General features: G+C 34.9%; 2 protein-coding genes across 2 annotated transcripts in view; both read left to right on the forward strand.

Moving 5' to 3' along the window:
* Positions 1–6: 6 nt before the first annotated feature.
* Positions 7–1,582, forward strand: LOC137813027 (uncharacterized). Its single transcript, XM_068615303.1, has 3 exons — positions 7–94; positions 195–350; positions 952–1,582. Exons 1-3 carry the CDS (start codon positions 41–43, stop codon positions 1,561–1,563), a joined length of 822 nt encoding a protein of 273 aa, XP_068471404.1. The 5' UTR covers positions 7–40; the 3' UTR covers positions 1,564–1,582.
* An 879-nt stretch (positions 1,583–2,461) lies between these two features.
* Positions 2,462–13,391, forward strand: part of LOC137813029 (intermembrane lipid transfer protein VPS13-like) — a 51,301-nt gene continuing 40,371 nt past the window's right edge. The window contains 9 exon segments of the mRNA XM_068615304.1: positions 2,462–2,906; positions 3,606–3,683; positions 3,907–4,016; positions 4,185–4,278; positions 5,742–5,785; positions 7,228–7,296; positions 7,431–7,489; positions 11,912–12,119; positions 13,306–13,374. Of these exon segments, the coding sequence (XP_068471405.1) occupies positions 2,816–2,906; positions 3,606–3,683; positions 3,907–4,016; positions 4,185–4,278; positions 5,742–5,785; positions 7,228–7,296; positions 7,431–7,489; positions 11,912–12,119; positions 13,306–13,374 (822 nt within the window). The 5' untranslated portion in view covers positions 2,462–2,815.

Raw genomic sequence — 13,391 nt, forward strand, 5'->3', positions numbered from 1 at the left:
CAGAAACATCTTTTTTCATATAATTGCAAGTGGAAAGCAGATGGAATGTTCTGTGAATGGGGACCTTCAAGTAAACTACAATAACATAGAAAAGGTGTATTGAATAAAAATTCTCTCTTGATACATACCTTCGTTATTGTTTAAATTATTTTGCATTAACTATTTGCTTGTGGTTGTGTTCTGCTAAATTGAAGGTGTCATGGGAGCCTTTTATTGAGCCTTGGCAGTTTTTGTTGACTTTGGTCAGGGAACAAGAAATGAGTGTTCTGCCGAACAGGTCTGTTTTGACAAATATCGTTCTCAAATCTACAACTCAGCTGAATATTAATATCACAGAATCCTTAGTTGAGGTATATAAAATTGTCCCTTTTTATCAGTTTTTGTAGAAACCTGTTATTTTGTCTTTCTAAATCATTTCTTTCCAGTCAGTTTAGGGGAAACTAAGGAAATAAGTAGTTCAGGTTCTTTGTTTTTGGTGACTGATCATTTTAATAGCCTTACAATGTAATTATTATTATTTTTTCTATGATAGTGGAAAACTAATTTGAAGTATCAGTCCATCCATTCGCCCTGTAGTTATAATATGTAATTCTGTCCACAAATATAAATATATTTTCTTAGCATATCAAATTTATAGTGAAGATTCCAGTTCTGGTTGGTCATGTTTCTATTCTTGTTTACTCCAACTAATTTGATTCCTTTGAATGACTGATCAATTTTGACTTGAAAGGATAGTCTACATTCTACTGTTTATTATATGCTGTTTATGGGAATTTTGATTTTCATATTTAATTTAGACTTTTGGCTTGCATGGTTTTTTGGTCTAGAGTGAAAAAGTAAGATAGCAATCTTGATAATCTTCAATTATTGTTTTGTCTGGTAGTTTTTAATATCTTGTATTTGTCAATAAAAAAAGGTGCAAATTTAGCCTTTGAGTGTTTCTTTTTGCAGTGTCTTTCACGTGCTACAGAGATGTTCTTTGATGCTCCAGGTCTAGTCAGATTGGATGAACATAAAGGCAACAAACTTTTGCATTCACCATGTGCAGAATATATGTCTGCTAGAAAATGTGGTGCTCCTTATGTTTTGCAAAACTTAACTTCAGTGCCTCTTTTATATCATGTATATCATGGGCTTGGCAATGCTGATGGGGTTCGTGGTTCTAATGAGACTCATGCAAAATATGTGCAACCAGGTTCTTCAATTCCGATATACATGGATGAAAATACAGAAAAGAAACTTTCTCGTTTCAGGCCTTCTCATTCTTCTGATAGTTTAAATGAGCAAAGGTCAAATGGATTTGCTCATCATTATATTACTGTACAGCTTGAAGGAACTTCAAGGTCATCTGATCCAATTTCAATGGATTTAGTGGGATTAACATGCTTTGAGGTTAATTTTTCCGAGTCATATAATGAAACTGCCGAGGATAGTAGTCTGAATACAGCCCCTACTTTCGTTGTTCCGGTAGTATTTGATGTTTCGGTGTTGCGCCATAGCAAATTAATACGAATATACTCCACTGTATGTACTAATTGGTTAAACGTTTTCTCTAGAGCCTAATTTTTCTGTTTACGAGGATTCATCCATTTTGCCATCCTTATTAATTAGCTTTTTATTATACTTGCGATGATGATCGAGCAAGCGGGCAGTCGGGCCGGCCGGCACTTGCGATGTTAATTGAGTAAGTGTATCGGGCGACCGGCCCGCAATTGCGATGTTAATCGAGCAAATTTGGTGAGCGTTCGGCCGGCACTTGTGATGTTAATCGAGCTAGCGGGCTTTGGGCGGCCGGCACTTGCGATGTTAATCGAGCAAGCGGGCGTTGGGCAGCCGGCACTTGCGATCTTAATCGAGCAAGCGGGCGTTGGGCGGCCGGCACTTGCGATCTTAATCGAGGAAGCGTAGTGAGCGGCCGGTACTTGCGATGATAATCGAGCAAGTGTAGTGGCGGTCGACCGGTACTTGCGATGATAATCGAGCAAGTGTAGGTGGTGGTCGACCGGTGCTTGCGATGATAATCGAGCAAGTGTAGGTGGTGATCGGCCGGTACTTACGATGATAATCGAGCAAGTGTAGTGGGCGGCCGGCAATTACTTGCAATGATAACCGAGCAAGTGTATGTGGCGATCGGTCGGGATTGACGATGATAATCGAGCAAGTGTAGTGGGCGACCGGCCATTACTTGCGGTGTTATTCGAGCAAATTTGGTGAGCGTTCGGCCTAATAAGTTTATATCTTATATTAAAACTTAATCAAACTGTCTAATAATAAAAAATAATGAAAGTTGAAGTTTAATAAAGAGACCACACAAATTGTTACAAAATTATGTTGCCGTACTAATAAGTTTATTTTTAATAGAGCAAAAGATATTTGTATGAATTTCAATACAAATTAGATTAAAAAGTAAAATCATTATGGAATAAAAGAACTTTTTAAACTTTCACACTTAGAATGTGAATTGTGCAGGCAGAAGAAATGCTTTACCATTTCCTTACCCGCCTCAGCCAACGCGGGGTTCCAGCGCCAATGACGTGTCACTCCTACCATGAAAACCCGAAAAAACCCTACAAAAGAGAGAAAATAAATATAAAACAGAAAAAGTAGCGTATTCCATTTTCTATTCGATTCGAAACTAGCACTGGCTTCCTCTTTTCTCTCTCTGCTCCCTTCTTCCGCCCACAACGATCATCGCTCGAATCACTACAACGATATCAAACACGAAAATCTATAACACCATATTCGATTGGTATTTGATTTGAGTGAAATCAAACTAAGATATTAATGTTGCAACTGCGAAGATAATTCTCCAGCAATGTTTGAAGGACTGGTTCATCAGTTGCTTCTGGGTTACTTGGGACGATATTTCAAAGATATCCAGAAAGAGCAGCTGAAGATTAGGCTCGGTACGTGATTTACTCGTTGTGCTTATTCAGTAATTATATTTCCTATGTTTTGATACTAAACTTTTGGGAGTATGTTAGTGCGTGTTGAAATTACCCTAGTGTTACGTTGATTTGATGCCAATGCTGCTTCCCCTCTTTCTTGTGAAGTTGATTTGAGTGCAAACTCAGCTTGGACTTCCAATAATATTTATTTGCTCCTCTAATAATATTTTCAACAAAATATTGCCTCAATGTATAACTTTTACGTCAAATTGCCCTTTTGAATAGCTGAATTTCTGTTAAAAGGATGTTGAAGGACCTATTTGATTTAAAAAATTGGTTTTGAAGAGTCGTTATGATGTGTTGAGCTGTTTGTTGTCAGATGACCAAACTGATAGCACTTGTATCTTTGAAAGGCGTTTACTTGTTAATTCTATTAGTTTGTGCATCAGTGCTAGCGCTATTGCTTCCTTCCAGTCTTTGAGTCTCTAAAGGATGTACAATTTCCTAAATGCAATGCTTTTTTCTGAGATTTTTCTAAATTTCCTAAATCTAGCTTGGGGATTCACAATTTGAGAACTAACGAAGTTTTACTAAATGCATGATGTGCTTCCATTTGGCTATTTTATTGCAATTTACTAATCTTTTTAATCATAAATACTTGCACTTTAAATTAAGAATTTTGGCGAACTGATTTTTGAGACATTTATTATTTCATAGAGGAAGTACTATTGGAAAATGTGGAGCTAATACTTGACGCATTTGATTATCTCCAGCTTCCCTTTGCACTAAAACAAGGTATAGCAAATTCCTCCTCCTACAAAATATAACTAACAAATGCAGCTCATTTCCATAAAAAATCTGGACCTGTTTTTCTACTCCATACGCTTTGTATTCTATTTATAACTATTCTGTTCTGTTTTTAATTTTTTCTGATAAAGTGGTTGATTGAAAGAAGTGTACTGGAAAATTCTTTGGAACTCCTATTTTTTCTTTCCTAACAGCTTGAAAATTTGGCTAGGTCGAGTTGGAAAGTTAAGCATAAAAATTCCATGGAAAAAGCCTTGGGACCCCATTATAATAATTTTAGAGGATGTCTTTATTTCTGCATCACAGCGAGGTGATCAAGAGGTACTTCTTAATTCCAGCATTCTGTGTCTAAGCTTGTCTTTCAAAAGCAACCTATAACCAATACTTGTAACCATTAATGAAAAAAATAGTAAAGAAATTTTAGATTCTCAGTTGTATCATTTGTAGTAAGTACTATATTTATTGTAGAGTTTATACGTGTTGTTATAGTGGAGTTCTGATGCTGTTGAAAAAAGAGAATTTGCTGGAAAAAAGGCCAAGCTAGCAGCAGCAGAGTTGGGGAAATTATCCAGACGGGTGTGTGGTAAGCCATTTAACTTCGATTCGAAGAGTTTATGTTCAGATATATTTTATTTATTTTATATGTAAGAAGAAAAATTAAATTTCCTTGTCAAGCTCCAAATAAGGCTTTGGATTGTATCGAACCTTGATTTGAGTGATAGGGAATTTATTTATAACTTCAATGGAAGGCCTGAAGAAGGGTTTACCTCTTATTCCAAAAAAGTAAAAACTAAAATTTTCTTCTGTATGATGTCAATTCTTGAGGTCTAACTTCTTGATAAAGCACCTTCGCCCTGTACCTGTGGCTACACTGCCTTGACATATTGAAACCTTGTTTTTTTATCTGTTTTAAAAAAATATTTTATATTCATTACTTAACATAAATTAGGACGAGCCTTGGTGCAACAATAAAGTTACTGCTTTGTGACCTGACTCATGTGTTCAAATCCTGTAAACAGCCTTTCTGCTCTTTGGGCTAAGGTTATTTACATCTACCATCCTCAACCCTTACTATCAGGAGCCTCGTACACTGGGTTCTTTTTTATTCTTTACTTATTAAATGACAATTAACATTGACATCCTTTTCCATTTTTCCATGGTAGGTTTTCTTCTCAATTCCAGTATATCTTATCAATGAATCTTTTTTAAGGACTTTTATTAACCTTAGGTTCTCGTGTCAGTGTATGAATTTCAATTTCTTCATTTATACGAAACTTATCTAGGGCTTTCAAAAATATTTGAACTGAACTAAATTGATTCTAAATTGAATTGTATAAAAAAATTAAACTGAATTGTTGTATTAGTTTAATTTTTGAAGACTGAATTGTTCTTATATAAAACTGTTTGAACTAATCTGGACTATAACTTATGAAATTGGAAAATATTCTAAAATGAAATGTCCATTGGTAGTAATTCAATCCATTCATATAGTTCAAGCAATTCTAAATTTAGAATAATTTAATTTGATTCAATTCACTAAAACCGTGATGCTGTTACCATTATACTATTTAGTTCAGTTCTGTTGAATCACCTTTAAAATTCAATTTCATAATAATTCAATTCAATTCTAATTGCTTAGCCCTAAACTTAGTAGGTCCTAGTCAATTCCTTCTCTTCTTAACGGGGGAGGAATGTGTAGTGATCAATCCATATGTTTTCAAAGACAAGATGGGGACCAATAATCTTTATTATTTACTGGCTAGTCGGTTTGTTCGGTTTTCAATCCCTATAAAACAATGATTTGGGAGAAAATGTTTTTTATGTTGTTACATGCTTTGCTATAGAGAACAGTAGGATACATTATCCTCCAATGGCTTTTTACTTTCCTCTCCTCTTTCTAACAAACTTTTGAGAATTTAATAATCTTCCACAAGATTAAATTTCAATTTTTGACCTGTTTTCTTGTGCTAATCCATGTGTTGGTCAACCTATTGTCAAGGTGAAATAATTGTATATTTGGTTTTTATTAATGGTTTTTTTCTGCAGGTAGTCAAGCTGGGCAATCGTTCATTTCTCATGTCACTACAAAGGTAGGATTATTTATTTTTTCACTAGGTATTATTGTTGTTTATGCCTAGGCTAGTGTGTTCTTGACAATCTAGTCTAGTTTGTCCTAGGTGTCAAGGACCATGGTCCTGTAAGCTTGTCTTATTTGGTAAATGCTCAAGAATGATTTTCATTTGTAATGTGCCCTCATTCAATCTACTTAAAAGTGTTAATAGTGCATTTTTTTAAACCGTATTGGGCTAGCTCAACCAGTCAAACTAGGAACCAGTTTGGTTATACCCTCAACAATTGGTGACGATGAAGGAGTGTTGGCGGTGGCAATTGGAGCTTTGGTTACGTTGATGGGAGCTTCAATGATGTTGATGGTGATGGGAGCTCAACAATGAGGATGGTAATGGGATGTTTAACAATAATGATGGGAGGGTCGGACAATTATGGGAGGGTTAGTGTTGGTGATATGGGGGTTGATGATGACCTGCGACAGTTATATTAGGGTCGTTGGTAGCCAACAATGGGAGAACAATGGGTTCGTCGCGATTGTGTTTGCGGAGATGGAGATATGGTTTTGATTCACATTTGAGATCCCTAAGGGAAACATGGTTGTGCTTTTTTTAACTCTAAAGTTGGGTAAATGAACCCAACCTGAAAAGGCCAATATGATTTGATATTTATTGTGTTAGAAAAACCAAGTCCACACAGACTCTGTTCAAGATCAACATGTCTGACGATCATCCAATTTTGCTAGCAAAATCATGATCTAGGAATGGCTTGCGAAATTTCCGTGCCTACCAAGTTTGCTTGCTTGGTCACCAAAACTCCAATATCATGCGAATTTAGGGGTTTACTTGCGATTTTGACAAGATTGGTTGAACCATTAAACCTTGAACTAGTGCCTTTACTAATTAAATGTCTGATTAATTTTTCAAAATATTGCAATAGAGCATATATATATTATATCTGTTTCTAAACTTGATTTTTTAAGAATAATGTCGGCAGCAAGAACCAAAACACTTGGTCACATGTACCATGCTAATGACTACCTCTATTTAAGCTTTATTGTTGCTATGAATTGGCATACAAATGGTTTCTAAGTTTATCTTTTGGGATTAATAAACTTCTTATAGCTGTATTGGACGAGACTACTGTTTTGCTTTTTTTTTTTGTTGTTGTACAGATGGTAAATTCCATTTTTTAAGTTTCTTTTGCTGGACCTTGGTGTAGAATAATTAAAAAAAAAAAACGAAGAAAGAAGAAAAATTACAATTTCAAATTTATATGAAGATATGTGCCATTGTGCCATGTTAGTTGCTATTGAGTTCTGTTTTTGTGGTTTTTCTGTTGTAGTAGTGTACTTATGGAAAATATTTTGTCGTCCTATTTGTTCGTCCTACCAAATAGGACACTCATACTTGGTGCGACTAATGCTTTATCCCAATATGCTTATGCCTTATTGCTTTTCTTTCAGATCCTTGACAGCATTCAAGTAGACATAAGGAATTTTCATATATTATACAGTGATATGCAGAATGATACGGTACGTTTATTTTGCACATTTTCCCTTTCAAATTACCTAGGTCTTCCATGATGCTCTCAAATCTACATATTTTAAGGATTTGCTTATTAACAACTAACTTTGATTGACAATTGTTTATTTTTAATGTTTTTCAGGGGCATGTTATGTTTGGTTTAAAGTTTACTAGGTTGACCATGAAGCAAAATCTTATTGGGTAATGCTCTCTTATTTTCGTCTTCTATAATTAGACCTTTTTTCTTGTTTAAGATTTGTAATTTTTTTTTTTGGATCTATTTTGGGGATGCAGAATATTTGATATGAATGTTTTCATCATTGTATTCTCGAGTTGTTAATGATTTCTGAAATATTTGGTTTGAGAGTTGGCTTCATCTACCGTGCCATACAAAATGTACCAATGTGCCTATTTTGTGGGTGCTTATCGTTATATCTTCTCATGTCTTGTTTTTATTACATTTTATCTCACATCACCTCCCCCTCTTTTTTCTGTAAATGTTCATCATTTTACCTTTGTTTAAAGGATTAGTGACAAAACAAATCATTGAGGATGATACGGCTCTGGTGCCATGTTCGGAAGAGAGAAATCAAGAAGGGATATAAAGAATTTATTTGTTGTACACATGATTATTGTTATCTATAATGAAAAAGAGGAATAAAATCAATAGCTAATTATAGGAAATATTTGGTAAGATATTTCCCTTTAAAATCATCTCATATCTTCCTATTTAATGTAATCAAATCATATCTACTAACACAATCAAATCATATCTCTTAACACTTCCTATCACGCTGGTGCATATGTATCATATGATACAAGCTTGTTACAAATGTCATTAACATGAGAGGCCTTGGGAGAATCAGTTAAGCCATTTGGTTGTTAGAGCTAATAAAGTAAATAATGACAAATAATATCTTTACTCCACCCTCAAGTGGAGGGTATGTATCATATTAGTCAAACTTGTTACATATGTGGAAGTGCATGACAACTGCTGTAGAGATAAATTTACTTGGTTATCTTCAAATCATACCATATCTTTCTATTTAATGTAATCAAGCCATATCTAGTAGCATAATCAAATCATATCTCTAACAATCCTATTCAAGTTGGAGAAAATGTACCGTAAGACAAGCTTGTTATAAATGTCATTAACATAAGACTTATTAAGAGAATCATGTAAGCCATTTGGTCATTCGAGCTTATAAAGTAAATAATGACAAATGATGTGTTTAATACTCCTGCCTCAAGTTGGAACATATGTATTATAAGTCAAGTTTATTGCAAATGTTGGAGAGCACGACGATTGCTATTGAGCAAAACCTGCGTGGATAGTGCAATGATTGTCGAAGAACAAAAATGGTTAGAGTGCACTTTGATTGTTGGAAAGCCAAAAAATTGTGTAATGGACATGACTATTGTGGTAAAGCAAAAATGCTTGGGAGCACAATGATTGTTGGAAAGCAAAATTGTTCAAAAGACACAACGACTACAAGAAGACAAAAAATATGTAGATAACATGATTTCTATTGAAAATAAAAAATGTTTAGAGTGTATGGTGGTTGGTAGGAAGAAAAAATGCCGTATGATATGTTAGATGTAACTACCAATTTAGTGGGCTTGGCCCATATTTTTTGCATGATAAATCTCTGTATAAACATAATTCTATGTGTTCATTATACACAAGGGGAATTAATCCTATACCTAGTTTTCTTTTATTTTCACATGGTATCGAGAGCCAAGGTTTCCTGTTGAACCCATTACTCATAGGGATTTTTTTTTCTTTTCAATGCTGTCACTCTCCACCGCCTTCGTCTTGCTGCTGTCGCCATCTCGTCGGCACCATTGTTTGGTCTGATGAGACCACCATTGTGCTCGTCCAGACTAGATGACTCCAATGAATAAGAGATCGCGACAATTGGGGCTTCCACGCCCCGACATGCGCAATGTTTTCCTTTCTGTTACCGCTACTTCTCACCGTGTGTGGTGGCTTGTCCGATGACTTTTGTAGCGGCGATTGCCCCCGTCTTACCTTCTTATAGCCCTCCGTAAAGGTATATGCTCTACCCGTAGTCCCTCTCTTAATTACACTCCTTTGAGTTATGATAGACTATCTCAACCTTTGTATATTTGCCTTTCATCTATTTCTTGTGTCCATTCCAAAATTTGTTGGTGATGCCTTAGCCCATCCTAGGTGGCGTTAGGTCATGATTAATGTAATAAGTGCTTTTCATAATAGTGGAACTTGGGAGCTTGTTTCATTTTTGCTTGAGAAATCTGGTGTTTGTTGGTTGTGGAATTTTCCTTTCAAAGTTGGTTCTGATGGTATTATTGATTGTCTCAAAATTCGGCTTTTGGTAAAAGGGTATATACAAATTTTTTATTTGGACTATGGTGATACTTTTTCTTTAGTGCCAAAAATCCCTTTTGTTTGGTTATTCATAGCCCTGGTCGCTCTTCAACGATGGCCCCTTTATCAATTGGATGTAAAATATGCCTTTCTTAATGGAGATTTGCAGAAAGAAATTTTGTATGGAGCAACCTCCATATTTTGTTGCTGTGGGAGAGTCTTTTGGATTGGTGTGTTGTCTTTGCAAATCTTTATATGTCCTTAAACAGTCTCCTAGAGCTTAGTTTGGAAAGGTTAGTAATGTTGTTCAACAATTTGGTATTACTCGCAGTGAGACAGGTCATTCAGTTTTTTACCATCAGTCGGGTGCTAGGTGTATTTATCTAGTAGTCTATGTTGATGACATTGTTCTTACAAATAGTACCTTGGCATCTCATAGGTAAAACAACTCCTTTGTCACCACTTTCGGATAAAAGATCTTGACAAACTCAGATATTTCTTGAGGATTGAGGTAGCAAAATCCAACAATGATATCCTTATCCCTCAAAGGATGTATGCATTGGATATTTTTGGGGAAATTGGGCAAATAAATTAAAATTCTGCTGACACACCCATGAATCCTATTGCCAAACTCCTACCGAATTAGGGAGAGCTCCTGATTGTGAGAAGTGTAGATTAGTTGGAAAATTGAACCATCTTGCTGTTACTCGTCTTGATATTTTTTTTGTAGTCAATGTGATGAGTCAATTTCTTAATTCTCCAAATGCAAATCATTGGAATGCAATCATTCGTATATGGAATTACATTAAAGGATCTCTTGGGAAAAGTTTGCGATATAGCCACAATAACCATACTAAAGTTGTCTGTTATTGAGATGCTGCTAGGGCATGATCTCCATTTGATAGAAGATCCACTTCTGGATATTGTGTCTACAACGGTTATAATTTGGTCTCTTGGAAGAGCAAAAAACAAAATGTTGTAGCGAGATCTAGTGCAAACGCAGAATTTAGAGCGGTGACCTTTGTTACTTATGAACTTATATGGCTTAAACAACTACTTAAAGAGTTACAATTTGGAGAGGTCACTCAAATGACACTTATATGTGACAATCAAAGTGCTCTTCGTATTAACTGTAATCTCGTCTTTCATGAAAGGACCAAACATATTGAGATTGATTGTAATTTTTTCGTGAAAAGATTGTATCTGTAGACATCAACACTGAGTTTGTTAATTCAAATGTTCAATTAATAAATATTTTTACTAAGGATTTAGGATTGTTACGTACAATATATTTGCACCAGCTCGAGGTGGAGTGTTAAATGTAACTTCCAATATAACGAGCCTAACCCATATTTTTATATGATTAATGTCTATATAAACATAATCCTATGTGTTCATTATGCACAAGGAAAATTAACCCTATAGCTAGAGTTGAAAGAAATAGGTGAAATATATTTCTGATCTAATTTACAAATGTGATTACAGTCTCTATTTATAGACTGTTTACAACCTAATTAAGGAAAGAAATAATAGGTAATGAAAACCAGAAATAATGGGTGATTAAAACTGTACAGATCAAATCAAATCACTAACAAATCTGTCCTAATAAATAGAGAACGGAATTTGCACTTAATTACGGAATAATTCTCCTGATTATGCAACAATTAGTTTTCTTCTACTTTCATATGGTGGTTAACACTAGGTTGACTACTATGAAAAAAACTGAAACATGTAAAATATAAAGTTTCTATAGAAATATGAGCGGCGGGCTCATCGAGAAAGCACAAATGAGGATTCCCTTCTCATTAGGCTCTTGATATCATGTTGAAAGGATTAGTGACAAAAGAAATACAAAGGATGGTACTAGAGAAGTACCATGTTGAGAAGCCCTGGAAGGGATATAAAGAATTCCATGTGTTTTGTACACCCGACTATTCTTATTTATAATGAAAAAGAGATACATACAATGATAATGAATGAAATCAATATCTAATAATGAGAAATATTTGGTAAGATATTTCCCTATCAAATCTTATCATACCTCCCTCTTTAGTTTAATCAAATCATAATTCTAATATAATCAAATCATATCTCTAACAACCTCCTTTGAATTTCAAATTAAATTGTAACATTCTGTTGGTATGGTTAGTGGTATTGTGTTTGAAATGTTGTAGTCCTGTTTCAAGTTTTATCTTTACCCTGCAGGAGATTGCAAGCGAGCAAATCCCAATTAATGCAAGTGATTTGACTTATTTTTTCTCCTTGTATTTCAGGTCTGTAAATGGAAGGATGAGAGTGGGCCAAGAACATAAAATAGTAGAAATCAAGGGGCTGGAATTTTATTCCAGATTGTTTCATGGCTCCATGGACTTGGTAACTATGAACAATAAGGGTGACTCCTACTCAGCAAGCAATATTAGGTTGGAAGGAAAACATTACTATTCTATATTGGCACCATGTGATGCAACCTTAACTCTTTCGGTATGGACATCTTTAGTTGAACCCGCATTCTCCATAATTCCATCTTAACTTTGCATCTTACTAATTGTTGTTTTGTTTATGATTTCAACTCACTATTAGAAAATGAACTGCAACTTTATTTATCTATATCTATTGGAGAGAGAGAGAGAGAGAGACAATGTGTATGATGTCCTGCTTATGGTCTCTTTAGTGGTGTTTCTTTGTTAGACATGCAAAGTAGTTGGCATGCTCTATTACAGGATTGAATATCTTAGGTTCTAGCTGTTTTCTTTTGTAATTTACTTGTCATGACGTTTCCTCCCATTATACTTTTCTGTCATTAAAATTTCCTATTTTATAGTATTTGTAATCAATGTTGTTTATATGGAGATCCTACCAAGGACTGAGAAGGGGGTGAAATATTGTAAATCACAGAATTGTAACTCATAGATTGCAAGACCTACTGAAAATGCAAATTTATACATATGGATAAAAAACAATGGAGTTAACAAAAAATAGCATCTAAATCACAACATTTAACTAAAATTTAAAATTCATTATAGAAAGATCTCATGCATCGCACAACATAATTTTGTGATAACAAAATTATAATACTAAAACAAAAAAATTGTCCCAATGTAACCCAAGCATCAAAACTTGAAGACATTTTTGGCATGACAAGTTAACTCAGAATATAGAGGTGCAACAACAGAAGGCAGGCAGTGGAGAGATCAAGAAGGGGGGGGGGGGGGGGGGGAGTGGGATAGATTAGATGCATGAAGAAACAGAGTGTAGGGAGCTTTATGTGTAACGGAAGTAGAAATTTAGTTTTTTTTTTCACAACCTGAATTGTCAAAAACCAAACCATAAAACCAAGTTACACCAACCAAAATTGTAAAGAAAAACTTGCTGACTCCATGTTCCAACAAGCAAGATCAGTGATTTCACTCTGATCCAGCATGGACAGTCCTCCAAGACACCTAAGATTATGCAGTTTTATGATCTTAGCCACAATTTTGACAACCAGTAACTTCATTTGTTGCAAATTTTTGCAAACACTCCAGCTTTCTTTTATATTTACTGCATATTTCCTTCTGTTATATTATTTTTATGTATAACCTTCTGGTCAGTATTCTTTTAAATTAATATTAAGGCCATGAGAAGATTTTCTTCCTACTTACACGTTGCTTTTTATTCTCTTTTCAAGGACAACAGGTTGCAAAAGCTTGATGGCAGTGCTCCTCAGTATTCTGTCACTGCCGAATTGAGTGGTTTGGTTGGTACTCATTTTAT

Source organism: Phaseolus vulgaris, chromosome 2 (genome assembly GCF_000499845.2).
Source record: "Phaseolus vulgaris cultivar G19833 chromosome 2, P. vulgaris v2.0, whole genome shotgun sequence".
In the NCBI taxonomy this organism is placed as follows: Eukaryota; Viridiplantae; Streptophyta; class Magnoliopsida; order Fabales; family Fabaceae; genus Phaseolus; species Phaseolus vulgaris.

Bases quoted from the DNA above. Each gene is read 5' to 3' on its own strand.
- LOC137813027 (XM_068615303.1), top strand. From the start codon at position 41: ATGGAATGTTCTGTGAATGGGGACCTTCAAGTAAACTACAATAACATA. The intron at 95-194 runs GTGTATTGAATA...GCTAAATTGAAG, and splicing joins ACTACAATAACATAGAAAAG to GTGTCATGGGAGCCTTTTAT. The intron at 351-951 runs GTATATAAAATT...TTCTTTTTGCAG, and splicing joins TCACAGAATCCTTAGTTGAG to TGTCTTTCACGTGCTACAGA.